General features: G+C 41.0%; 1 protein-coding gene across 4 annotated transcripts in view; it reads left to right on the forward strand.

The window, feature by feature from the left end:
* The window catches only part of LOC109970294 (inactive dipeptidyl peptidase 10), a 25307-nt gene extending 12408 nt beyond the window's left edge, over nucleotides 1-12899 (forward strand). For all 4 annotated transcript variants that reach the window (XM_020617766.1, XM_020617768.1, XM_020617767.1 and 1 more), the window contains 20 exons: nucleotides 2562-2614; nucleotides 3167-3248; nucleotides 3674-3794; nucleotides 3915-4069; nucleotides 4479-4576; nucleotides 4761-4884; nucleotides 5195-5236; nucleotides 5323-5427; nucleotides 6317-6408; nucleotides 7911-7958; nucleotides 9098-9216; nucleotides 9310-9357; nucleotides 9622-9720; nucleotides 9865-9931; nucleotides 10082-10276; nucleotides 10376-10430; nucleotides 10536-10635; nucleotides 10739-10797; nucleotides 11331-11403; nucleotides 11501-12899. In XM_020617766.1, coding sequence (XP_020473422.1) covers nucleotides 2562-2614; nucleotides 3167-3248; nucleotides 3674-3794; nucleotides 3915-4069; nucleotides 4479-4576; nucleotides 4761-4884; nucleotides 5195-5236; nucleotides 5323-5427; nucleotides 6317-6408; nucleotides 7911-7958; nucleotides 9098-9216; nucleotides 9310-9357; nucleotides 9622-9720; nucleotides 9865-9931; nucleotides 10082-10276; nucleotides 10376-10430; nucleotides 10536-10635; nucleotides 10739-10797; nucleotides 11331-11403; nucleotides 11501-11718 — 1953 coding nt within the window. In that variant the 3' untranslated portion in view covers nucleotides 11719-12899. The remainder of the gene's footprint in view (nucleotides 1-2561; nucleotides 2615-3166; nucleotides 3249-3673; nucleotides 3795-3914; nucleotides 4070-4478; nucleotides 4577-4760; nucleotides 4885-5194; nucleotides 5237-5322; nucleotides 5428-6316; nucleotides 6409-7910; nucleotides 7959-9097; nucleotides 9217-9309; nucleotides 9358-9621; nucleotides 9721-9864; nucleotides 9932-10081; nucleotides 10277-10375; nucleotides 10431-10535; nucleotides 10636-10738; nucleotides 10798-11330; nucleotides 11404-11500) is intronic.
* Nucleotides 12900-13147: the final 248 nt, after the last annotated feature.

The following is a 13147-nucleotide window of genomic DNA, read 5'->3' on the forward strand; positions in this document are numbered from 1 at the left end:
ACTGAAAGAAATCAATGGCAGTGTATAAACACTGTATTTAGAAATGAGTGCGTGTGAGCACGGTTGGCATTTTGGGTACATTCCTCCATTGTTCCCTCCTTTGTAGCTCCATCCTCATCTTTCCTGCTTCATCTTCCTCACTCTCACTCTGTTTCTGTCCACATCTTGTGTGTGTGTGTGTGTGCGTGTGGTGGTAGTAGGGGGGATTTATGGTGACTGAAGCAGTTTGCACCAGGCACCAACTTTACTGGTGCTGAGAGTGGCAGAGAACAGGAGAGAAAAACAGAGCGAGCAGCGGGGAAATCCATTCACGGCGAAGAGAGAAGAAAAATGGGATATGCACCGTCTGCCCTTAGATACACTGCCCAGTTGAAACCAGTAGGACTGGTTATCACAGGAGAGTGCTGCAGTGGATGAGCAGGCTGTTTGTGAAGTTAAAAGGCTTCCCTGGATTTTCTATTACCTCTTGAGGCTGTAGGGAGAGTTTTATGCCTGGTCGGTGAGAATAAATGGATTTAGATAAGAGAGTAGACATGAAGTGAGTTAGGAATTTGACCACATAGGGACACAAGAAAGCACATTTTCTACAGGAAAATGTTTTTCCTCGAAGCCCGTTTGAATTAAGCGTGTGTGTGTGAACTAGGAGATGAGCTGCACATTTTTAAAAGTCAGGGTGAGATAGGACATTTCTAGGATTGAAGAGCAGAGGCAATAGACCAGTGCCTGCCAAGACAGTGCAGTTTAGGGAAAAATACAATGGCAAGGGAGTCATGTTTGCATGCTGCAGCAAACACCGATGGGTGCTGGTATCACAGGCGGTGCACTCTGGAACAATGTTGAGAAGGAAGGATGCTCTTATCTGTGTATTATGTATCTAATGGTGTGCAATAGATCCAAATATCTGCTCACACAAAGGGTGTTGTATGTTTCCTTTGTCACACTATCCCACGTCGTTTTCTGAATGTCTAATCTGTGTGTTGTACACAGGGGGGCGGGGAAGGATTTACAATATATAGCAACCACATTAGAATTCACTGTGCCCCTCATGAGACAGATGCTCTCACTCTCTGCCCGTTTATCAAACAGACACACACTGATGCACAATAACATACAGCCTCTGCCATCAACTTCGTGATGTTAAATCAAGAGCAGAATTATTGAGTTCCTTAACAAATCATAACCAGCTGACTGAACACGGTGCTCATGGCAATGTTGTCCCCTGTAGTCTCGATGAATGTTGAGTCTCCTTGTGTGTGTCAAGCATCTATCAGCTGTCAGCCGGTGCCCTCTGCATTCTCCCCTCCCTTCTTCCCTGTGTTTCTCTATCTACCTTTCCCACTTTTTTCTTTAGTGTCTGACCAATTCATCCCTTTCTCTTCCTGTTCTTGCTGTTCTTTTGTGCAGTACCACAGCACTTCTCCTGCACACATGTTGCCTCTTGTGCCCAGACTTTCAATCAGATTTAAGTTTAATTTGGATGGACAGACTATATTTCTCTTCCCTCATCACTGCAGCTTTACCCCGTGTCACTGCATCCACGTATGTTTTAACAACAGACAGACACAGAGGAAAAATCCAATTCCACTATTAAGAGTGGTGTATAGAGGATTTGGCATTTCATTTCTTTAAGGACTAGATTTTCAGAAGGTTGAAGCTTTCAGAGGCCAGTGGGCAAAAAGCCTGCATCCAACCCTTTACTTGAAAATAAAATGGTAGAAATCATTATATTACCTAGAATCCACATTATAGAAATCATTATATTACCTAGAATCCATCAGGTAACGCTGTGATCAGTTGTGGTTAACACACACACAAATGCACACTTTCAATGATTCTCATCCCCTGGTCTTCTTCAGCTGCTGATGCTTGTGTCAGCAGATCTCAGTGGGCAGGATGTTAGCCGGAATGATGCTGTTTAATACGAATGCCGGTATTGGATTCTCGATTTTAATTTGCATTGTCATGTCTCTGATGTTGTCTCGTTTGCTCGGTCTTAATAAAGAATTGCTGTGATCCACATTTCACTTGTGATCACAGTAATGATGTAATATGGGTGAAACTGCTGATAGTGGTTTATGGCTCAAATAAATATTACTACACTGTGACTGGCACGGTAAAAATCAAAGCAGCATGATCCTCTAGAAATGAACACAAGTACAGACACATGCAGTATGGGGCATTTTGCTAATACTTGCTTTTCAGACGAAAGAAAAACATTAAGTTCTTCTTAATTGCTGAGTAAATTCATTTCATGATCAGTGAATATTTGTCTTTTTAATTATGTAGAACAATGATGTGTTGCTGGACTTTTATAAGTGTAGTAAGTCACTGGATGCAGTGCTTTGCCGTGATTTCAGGAGAATTTAAACAATGCAATCATGGCTTCCTGTTTCTTATTGCCTAATTTTAAGACTCCCGTCAACAGTGTCCTTCATAACCCGTGTTTCATTTGCATTTAACTTTATTTCTACATGTGTACGAGCACGTGTGAGGACTAAAATATGCGTGTTGCCATCTATGTGCGGCACACCTGTGTGCATGATATCCTCTACCTCTTTCAGGTGTTCTCTCAGTCCTTCACAGCCTCCTATGCTATCTACAATGTGGCTAATGGGTAGGTGGAATCATGAATGCTAATGCATGGGCTGCACTGGGCATGAGCATTACCAATGCAAGCAGACCTACGGATTGAAAAACTTCCCCCAAAGTGTGTCTCATCGAATCAGAGGTTTATGTTTCTGTCAGACATTGCATTCATTTGTCAGTGCTCCAACGCAAGGTTTCTACTGAACTTCAGATTTCACTGCCTGAGATTCATATTCAGTATTAACGTGGCAGCTGTGGATCATCCCTGGAACAACTGACGAGAAAAGGATTTCAAGAACACCTATGGCACTCATCATTGCCTGAGTATGCCTTAGAGGAAATGTTTGCCTGTTGTGAGGAAGAGAAAAGTGTGTCTAGAAATATGGAAGAAGAAATGTTGCACCTTTGCATGAGCCAGTCCCCTTCTGTGTTTCCTTTTCCATCTCTGCATCTTGCTCTTTTGTCCTCACAGTGCAGTAGCTCTCTCAAGGCCAGGGCATGGATGGACCTCACAGGGGCTTTAAACAGGACAGTTGTCCCTTGCTGAGGGTTTATGTCTGAGCTTTTGTGTGTGTTCCAGGGATTGGCAGGAGATTATCCCTCCAGAGATGGAGAAGGCGGTGCTGCAGTACGCCTCCTGGGGGCCCCAGGGGAACCAGCTGGTAAGCCCCATGCTTGCTCATTTACCTAATGAATTTGTTGTCATGTGCATCAACCTTTGCTGTATATGTCCTGCGTACGATTGGAGCTTCCATTTGACATAATTTTCATAACATCAGTGGTACTTTTCAGAGGGGTTACTGTGGTTGCATTGGTGTAATGTGGTTGTTTTACACTCACAGTGTAATGCATCTACAGTACCTTCCCTGTAATGTATTTGGCTTCTGCTGCTATGTCAGAGCTCATCTGCAGCATATTAGCTGGCAAGCAAAGATGTATTGGCTCTCACCCGTGTATGTGTGTTGGCCGATGATTCATTCGTGCTTGGACGGTGTCTGACACTCAGTTCAGACAGCCGGAGATGAAGCCTGCAATCAAACAGCCTTTGATAATGGACTGGCACTTCTGTCTGTGCTGCTCATGCCAGGCCTATGTGTTTGATGGAGATATCTACTACAAGGCGAGTGTGACCAGCACGCCCCTGCGTCTTACAACCGCTGACCAGGAGCAGAATGTGGTGAACGGCATCTCTGATTGGTCTTATGAAGGTAAGATTTATTTTATTTCTCACTGAAAAATATGCAAAACCAAGATGACAGCAATAATCATGAAATACAGAACTGTGTTTTGAGTTTGACAATGAAAACTTTGAATGTCTTTTAAAACAGAGGAGCTACTCTTGTCATACGTTTCCCACTGGTGGTCTATGGATGGCGCCCGGCTGGCGTACCTCAGCATCAACAACTCTGGCACACCTGTGATGGAAATACCTCATTTCTTAGGTGGTCTCTACCCCTCCAATGTCTTCTTTCGCTACCCCAAGGTGAAAACAATTTAAAAACAGTCTACAAGCATGCTAGTGCCTCTGTGAGGATGTACTGAGGTACAGCGGTGCTTTGAGCCTAACGCCAATGTCAGGATGCTAACATACTCAGTGACAACATGCTATAAAATGTTCACCATCTTATCCTAGTGTGTCAGCATGCTAATGTTGGCTAATTAGCACCAAACAAGCACATCAGAGGCTGATGAGAATATTATTAGTTTTGCAAGCAAATGGTCATAAGTTGACATTTTGACCTGATGATGGATCAGCTGACAAGTCAGTATATATCCAGTATATGTTGAGATGGTGGTGGACTGACAGACCTGACATTACCACTACTGTAATGTTGCCAAAACTTGCTTTTAATGTTTAAATCTGATATTGTGTCTTTTGTTTGTCGTGACAGGCTGGTTCCAATATCCCATCAGTGAGTCTTTTTGTAGTGAATCTTTATGGTCCAGCCCACACTCTGGAGATGATGCCTCCTGACTCTCTTAGGGCCAGGTAGTACATCTTTGTGAAAGTAAAAACAGCATCAAATCTATAAACACTTCAGGCATCGCCTGTCAGAAATGATTACACATCTAAGTTCCTCTCCCCTTCACTGCTTCTTCTTTTTTGTTTGTTTTGTTCCATCACACCACTTTCCAATCTTTTCTTCATGTACGTTTCTGCATCGCCTCTTCAGAGACCGTTACATCTCCATGGTGACGTGGATCAGCAGTACCCGGCTCGCGGTTCGTTGGCTAAATCGTGCCCAGAACCGATCAGTACTCTGCGTGTGCGAGGCCACCACAGGGGCATGCTCTGAGGTCAGCAGCTCCGCATTAGTAATCCAAACGACTCCCGCTGAGAAACCTAGCTTTAATAGAATTCTGCTTCTTTTACACAGCGTTGGGAGTTAGGGTTTTCACAACTCCACTGACTGGATTAATATTTAAGGTCAATCAATAATCATCTGCTGCATTTTATTCCTTCTTCCCTTTCTGTAAATCCTCACAGGTTTAAGTTGATCCATTGCCAATTATTTAATAATTTAACAAATCTTATTAAAATCCACTTCATATGTTGATGCAAATGCATTTGAAATGGTGCAATCAATGCATTTCTCTATATCCACAGAAACACAAAATGACTATGGACATAATGCGAAACCAACGGCAGGTTTGTATTGCTTGTGCTTCACGAAGCTGGTTTACACCTGCTTATTTTTACTGTCTTTTCCTTGACTGAATGCTCTTCTACAACAGGATTCACCATTGTTTTCAGCTGACGGCTCAGTGTTTTACACCATCCTGCCAGCCAAGCAAGGCGCTCGTGGAGAGTTTCACCACATTGCCGGTGTTTCAGCCCAGGTCAGTTTTAGGAGAATTAACATTTACCCGTCATCACTTGGTCATCACCATTTCAACAAGAGTCACATCAAACTGAGCAATTACAGATCTCACTGGCACAGAGCTTAAAGTCTGCCGTCTCCTCCGCTGTGTCATTATCAAAGCCATTTGATTGCATTTATTTTATCCTAATTACACAAACCATTACTAAAACACCACCTTTATCAAAGGAGTCATTTCACTGATGAGCATTTTCTCAGTCCTTTGCCTTTTACAGCTTTGAGAAAATTCAGTTTATTTCACTTTAACTATGTATTCATCTCATTGCAGGGCTATTAAAAATGTTTAAATGTGCTTTTGTGAAGAAACAAACTATACAGGAGGGGATTATGTCTGTTTCTCATTAAAGAATAAAGAGACTGGCATTAGAAAGCATGTGTGTTTATGCTGCAGTTGCTGGGGAATGAAGTCTCACACATTTGGGTTCTTGTATTCTATTAGTAGCTCAGGAGAAACTGTTTTCTCTCCTGTGTCTCACTGACTTCAGTCCAAACATCACAATAAGCAAAATAATTAAAGAGAACCTTTTCTGGAGTGTCTGAATTATTAAGGCACATAACACATAAACAAGAGAAGCAAGGGCCTCAGTTAGATTTTTGGCCAGAGGACCTTCAGATCTCTGTCTGTCTCTGGTCTACTATTCTATTCCTATTTCTGAATAGACAGTCAATTCTCAAAAAAGTTTTGAAAAAGTACTTTTTCTGAACACCATCCACCACCTTTCTTTAGTTTAATTGTGTGAACTATGATGATCTTTTTTCCTCCCGCTGACACACACATTCTGTATCGCTACACCTATTTTTATTCTGTCTGCTACTTTGACATTTCTCTGTGTCTCTGTGTAACACAGCCTGCCATCCCTTCTGTTCCTCCGCGTTTCTTGACATCAGGAAGCTGGGACGTCATCTTGCTCTGCGCCCTAGACGAGAAGGCTGGAAAGATGTATGTTGGAGCCACACTGTGTGGTGAATCACTCGTCAGCGCCTTCATCAACTTGTTGCTCCTTAGTTTGAATGTACAAGTGACGGCGGCGGAGGGGGGGGGATCATCAGAATAGCTTCCTGTGACCTGAGAGCAAATTTTAGACGTGTCAGCTGCTGGAGAGCAGCGGCTGTCCTTTGTTTGGCCAGGCTCTGGGTGAATGCTATGCATAAGATTGTCTATTATATAAAAGTAAAAAGGCCATTTTTACATGTAGGATTGATTTTAGTTTGTTGTAGTGCTTTTCCTTAAATGTTTCCTTACACTTGACCAGAGTAGATTATTACTTAAATCCATCTTTAACCAGTCAAGAAGAGACTGACGGAGGCGTGGGCACGAGATAATCAAAAGCAATTGTATGGCAGCGTATTGCTGCCACTGAGATAAAAAAAACAAAGTTACTCAGTGCAAGGAGATAGTTTTCTCATTAATATGAAATAAATTTCTTGTTGTAACAGACTTTCTTGTTAAAGTGAAAGAATTTCCTCGTTGAACTGAGATATTTTTCTTGTTATAATGACAAATTGTTTTTTGTTATAACAATATTTTTTAGCTAAAATAAGAAACTGTCAAAACAAGGCAACTTTCTTTGTTATAAGAAGAATGAGTCTCATTTTATGAAAGCTTTACCGTTACAGTGTGAAAATTTCTAATTATGAAGAGGTAGTTTCTTCTTAAAATGAGAAATTATTTGAGATACATAGTATATTTCTGTGCCTCGGTGTTAGCAGTACCAGTGGCTGGAGGCATTATGTTCTTGGGTTGTCCGTCTCCTTGTCCGGCCCATGCTTTTGAATGTGATCGCTTAGAAACGTCTTGAGGAAATTGTTTCAAATTTGGAACAAATGTCAACTTGGACCTACAGATGATCTTATTAGATTTTGGTTGACCTTTGTAACCTCATGTTGATCGTGTCCTCATGAATGCCTATATGAGGAATACCTTGATACCTTGATTGTTTTTTCCCCAAATTTGGCACATTAGTTTTCACTGCATATAGTATATTATATGAGTCTGGACATATGCATGTGAAGTTACCGGTTAGTGGAGGCGAACAACCACGAGGCAGTATCTCTAGTTTTTCTTGTTGTGGCTGTAATACACTGCTGTACAGTTGTACTGTACTTCTAGACAGCTGTTTTCAGCCCCAGAGCCCACAGGTGGATTCTATTCTGCTATTCTATTGCTTCCATACAATTAATTCTGTTTCAGAATACTTAAATAGACATAATGTGATGTACATCCACTGCTCATATGTTTCAAATCACTATCAGCAATTGTACATTACAAATTAAGGGTGATGCTAAGCTGACTATTAGTATGCTGAAGTATGCAAATATGTGCAGATAGATTCTTGTCATAAATAAATGATATTCCCAGAATAATTATGATGAAGTTTAGATACCCAAAGCTAATCTGCAGTTCTTTAGAAGTGTTTATGAATCATTTCATTTATTCATCAGCTATTTCCTGAGCACAGAGGAATCTCGACAAAGCAGACACCTTTATAGGTAAGCACTCCTCCCGGTGAAAAACGGCCTAACAATGCTATCAACAGATATAGAAGATGGTGACTGTGGAGTTTTTATTTTTCCTATGTGTTGTGTTTTCAATTTTTAAACAAACTCTTTACTAATTTTTGGGATCTGCATACTTTTCATTCACTCGGGGGGATTTTAATCCATAGACCTTTGCATTGTAGCATGCAGCGATGCATGTCTCTCAGTGGTGCTTTGAGATAAAGACTAACGTCAGCATGCCAACATGCTCATGATCACAATGTGATGTTTAGAAGTTACGTATAATGTTTGCCATGTTTGCCATTTTACTTTGTCATATTAGCATTCTAATATTAGCTAAACACAAAATAGCTTCCAGCTGAGGCTGAAGGGTCATTAGTGTCATAGAGATTTGGTCCAAAGTATTGGGAAAATTAAAAATGCAACCTGATGATCCTGCAAAACAAAAAATCAGAGGATCACCGTATTTGTCAATATTAAAGATGATGTAGAGGAACAGTCAGTAGCTTTACCCTTTGGGAACTGTGAATGTCTGTACAAAATATCAGTTTAGACCAAAATGGTGGATGGACTAACTGTCTGCTGTCTGCATATTGCACACCAGTGTGTTGATATATGAGTATTTTTTCATTTTCAGTACATGCTGCAGGCCAATGGCTGAATATACACATCTATAAGAGAAAAAAAAACAATCACTGGAGCGCTGCTGAGGCCTGAGTCACTATAAACACATTTCTATTCCCTGATCTACCTCCTAGTTTTCATATCTTTTTATTATATTAGCTTTCAGCTTCAGGAGACAGCTCAGTGTTATGGAGGAGGGAAGATGGCTTGTCTGAAGTTGGTCTGTGATTAATCCTGTATGAAATTTGAAAGCAGTTGAGTGGAGAAGGACATTTAGACACTTGACATAATCTAACACAGCAATCTGTGTAACAGCCCTTATGTCTAACCTTACTGAACTCCACTGATTCTGAAAAGTCACCTGCCTGTATAGTTTGTTTCTAGATACTGACACTTTTTCTTAACATTTTAGCAATAAATTGACCCTCCTCTGGAGCAAGTCCACCTGCTTTAGGCTGTCCTGTTCTTTCAAGTGTGGTCAGTAACCCTGTTCTACTATTTCAAAGTGTGGACCTGGATGGGGTGTTTCAGCGTCAGTGCATCTCCTGTAACCTCATAGATGGATGTCGCTTCTTTAAAGCTGAATTCAGCCACAATCAAACCCACTTCATCCTCTACTGCTTAGGTAAATGAGACTCACACATAGACACTCACAGTGAATATGAAAGATGCTCAGACAGTGGTTTTATAATGATGTCTTTTTTAAAAAAATCCCCAGGCCCAGGAATCCCTAAAGTGACAGTTCACAGTACAAAGGACCCCTCCAGTGAGTGCTAACATCTGCTTGTCTAATATGTACACACACAAACACACACACAGACTGTTTGCAGCTTCCCACAGCAGCCCACAGAGGGTGGCATATTCAAGCAGACTGCAGGTTCCTTAATTTCATGCCTGTGAACACTGCCCTCTGTCTGCAGCTCTCAGTTAGAGCTATCTATATGGAGTTGAACCACAACCTGATGAGCTACTATGTCTGTTTTGATGTTTAGGATGACAAATATAACACAGCTGTCTTTTTTTCCTCTAGGATATGTTGTCTTGGAGGATAACAGCCCTCTGTCTAAAGCCCTGGAGGATAAGAGCCTCCCTGAGACTCTGTTCAGGACCTTTCCTGCAGATAACCACGGTATAACAGGGAAATCGTTGACAAGATTTTTTGTTTTGCTCATGTTTTGTGAAGTAGCTAAACAAAATAAACAGAAGGATTATGGTTAGAAATGTTTGGAATTTGGTCAGCTAACATAGTTCAACCCTTGTTTGCTGTTTTTAGACCTGCACCTGAAACTCTCTCTACCTCAGGGTTACGAGGCAGGCCTGCTCCCTCTCCTCATCATTGTGTATGCATCAAAGAGCAAACACGCTAAGTGACAGCTCACGCCTTTTTTCATTACACCTGATTGTCAACCTAATCCCTAGCCCTTTTTATTACCCTTTCAACCCTAACAACTCTCCTCGTACTAGATGATCCTGTTTGTCTTGTCGTTCAGAGATGGTGTTCCAGGCAGTCAGTCTGTGACGGAGGAATTTGCCCTCGACTGGCTTCAGGTCCTCTCCAGCACACACAGTGTAGCCTTGGCCTGGGTGGACGGCAGGAGCGGGGTTGGTCGTGGACAGAAGACCACAGCCGTAGATCCACGCAAGCTTGGCTCACTTAGAGTCAAAGATTATCTGGGAGTTATAGAGTCAGTGTAGTTATGCAACAGCATACATATCTATGACTGCCATGAGAGAATAAAGTCTGTGAACAGATCAACTAACAGGCTTCTATGATGTGTCCCCAGGTTATTGATGCAACTACCATACATTGATGATCGTCGAATGGCCCTCTATGGAAAGGTTACTGCATTTTTTTATATTTGGAAACTCTATTCCTTCCTATGGAAACCACCAAAGCTATTGAAAGCTTTGTTTCTTTTAGCACTTTTCTGTTTCCTTCTGCAGGCATTTGGTGGTTATTTAACTCTCAAGATGTTAACTGCAACAGATAAGCTCTTTCAGTGCACAGCGGCTGTGGCACCGATAACTGACTTCAGGCTTTATAGTGAGTTGCAACCAAGTCATTGACCATTCATACAGTGAGGCCATGGAAATGTTGACAAAACAGAGACACAGTTCATGAGTGAAAGTCAGTCTTATGTTTTCAGGTGCTGCATTTTCTGAGAGATATCTAGGCCTTCCAACAAAGGAGGAGCACGCGTACTCGGTGAGCCTCTTAGACGAATTCTCTGAACTCAGCTATTCTGCTGTGAATAGTTTTCATAAGGTAAACCTGAAAATTGTTGTGGACATACACTCAGCTGAAAGTTGATTATCCAAAACAAATGCCATCTTAACAAATCAGCCCTCCAATAAATTCTGTCTTCGTGGTGGTTATATTGTTCAGGTTTTGTTTAGTTTAAGTCGTTTTGGCAGTTTTAGTTTGTGATGTTGTTGAATTGTATTGTATTGTACTGAGAGGTGTTTCTAATGCTTTGCTCATCTTTTTAAATTGATAAGGGCAGACTAGATAATAGAAACATCTCTTAGTGTAATGTAATTGAGATGCACAACAGTCTGCAGCCTACTAGATGGCCATAAACTCTATCAACACCTCTCTAAAACAGCTTCAACAAAAGTGGAGCATTAAGTTTTTGCAGGTGGGGTTTATTGTGGGGTTGTTGTGTTAGACAGCATTAGTTTTAGTTTGGTGTACCTACTGTAATAAAGCATTCATATTGCTATGCTTTTTCTTTTCAGATTGCCTCTTTGCTGGAGGAGGCCAACAAGCTGAAAGATGAGAATTTCCTTATTCTACATGGAACTGCAGATGGTAGGAGTTTGTTGAATTGTCAGCTGAATTTTAGGGATGATTTTTGTTTGTTTGATTTTTTGTTTAAATTTCAATGTATGTTTACATTTTGCCAAAGCGCGGGTACACTTCCAGCACAGTGCAGAGCTCCTGAGCCGACTGGTGAAAGTGGAAGCCAACTATTCACTACAGCTGTACCCAGACGAGGGCCACACCCTGAGAGAGCCGCGCAGCATTCAGCACTTCCAGCGGACAGTTGTGAACTACCTCCAGACCTGCCTGAAGCACAGTGTCCTCCCAGATCCCATAGAGGATGAGGAGGAGGAAGATGACTGAGCTCAGAGTTCCTCTTCCCTTCTTCTTGGAGGGACTGTCTTAGGACGGTTTGCCATCTTATGCATTACCTTGGATCAGATTACCAGGCACAAGAGCACAGGAGTGGGGACCAAACACGTCAGATAACCTCCTACAGCTGTATTTACTGTACACCTTGTTGCGCACAATTATTTCCGCTGTTGTACTCTGTTTGTTTACAAAATTCACTTGAGCTGACAAGGACTAGAAGGCTTCTCATGCATGTCATAATGGCTGCATGATGTGGAATAGTTTACATTGCATCTTTGGTCTTTTGCAGGTTTTAAATCTCATCCTTAATGGTCAAAAGTGCAAAAATTGCCAGTAGCCGGGAACAGACTAGAAGACTTAAAATCTTTATTGATTTTCCTTAAAGATATCTGACTCAATCAGCTCAGACTAGAAGATCTTATTTAGAGTTTTGCAGATTCCAGTCATATAAAGTCCAATAATTGGGACTGCTTTTATTCAAGAGATTTGAGTCCTTAACTCTACAATAACATGCAAACTGGCCCTACTGATCACTGACTGGGTCATGATGTCACTGTAATTGTTATTTTAGGTATTTACTACAGTGTGTTCCTGGTTTAAATACAATTTGATTAAGTAGATGGATTGTTCTGAATGTGCCAAATACATGTTGTGGACTTTATCCAGTGATTTTATTAGTATTACTTGCATTATGTGATTAAGAATGAGTATGCAACTGAGACTATTTACACCCAAAGCGCTGATTTCAACAAATATTGCAAGAAAGTCTATATAGGTCTGTCTGTGTACTGTATTTGGAAGTACAATATGTTTCTGTTTTGATACACCATGGCATTTTAATCATGTCTTGTGTATTGCAGAATTAAACTTTTTCTTTGGACAAACTGTTAAGCCATATTACAGCTCACAAAGGTGGTGGGCTTGACCATCAAACTATAACCCAAACCATGGTAATGGTAAAGTGCAAGCAGTTGGTTTGAAAACAAAAGGCCTCGCATAAAAATGTATTTGGTTTCCTTCACTAGCCACCATGGCTGTAGTCTAGACCCACTGGGGGTTGTACTGTAACTATGAAACCTAACGCACACTAACACTTGGTAAATGCTGACTTTGATTTCTGATATTAATTGATATTAGGTTTTTCGCTAACCCCAACCCTAACACACACTGATTATTTGTGAGCAGTATATGCTGATACTAAATGCCAAATATTAGCCACTGCAGACTTAAATAATATATTCTGTGGATGAAGACTATGATATTTTGCAAAAAAAAAAAAAAAAAAAAATCAGACATGATGCTATAATCAAATTCTTGTTATCAAGTTACAAATACTTAATTGTAATATTCTTCATTGACCTTGATGCCACAATTTGAAATTTCAAGAGCAGAGCTCAGAGTCCACTGTATTGGAACTACA

Source organism: Monopterus albus, unplaced genomic scaffold (genome assembly GCF_001952655.1).
Source record: "Monopterus albus unplaced genomic scaffold, M_albus_1.0 scaffold194.1, whole genome shotgun sequence".
NCBI lineage: Eukaryota > Metazoa > Chordata > Actinopteri > Synbranchiformes > Synbranchidae > Monopterus > Monopterus albus.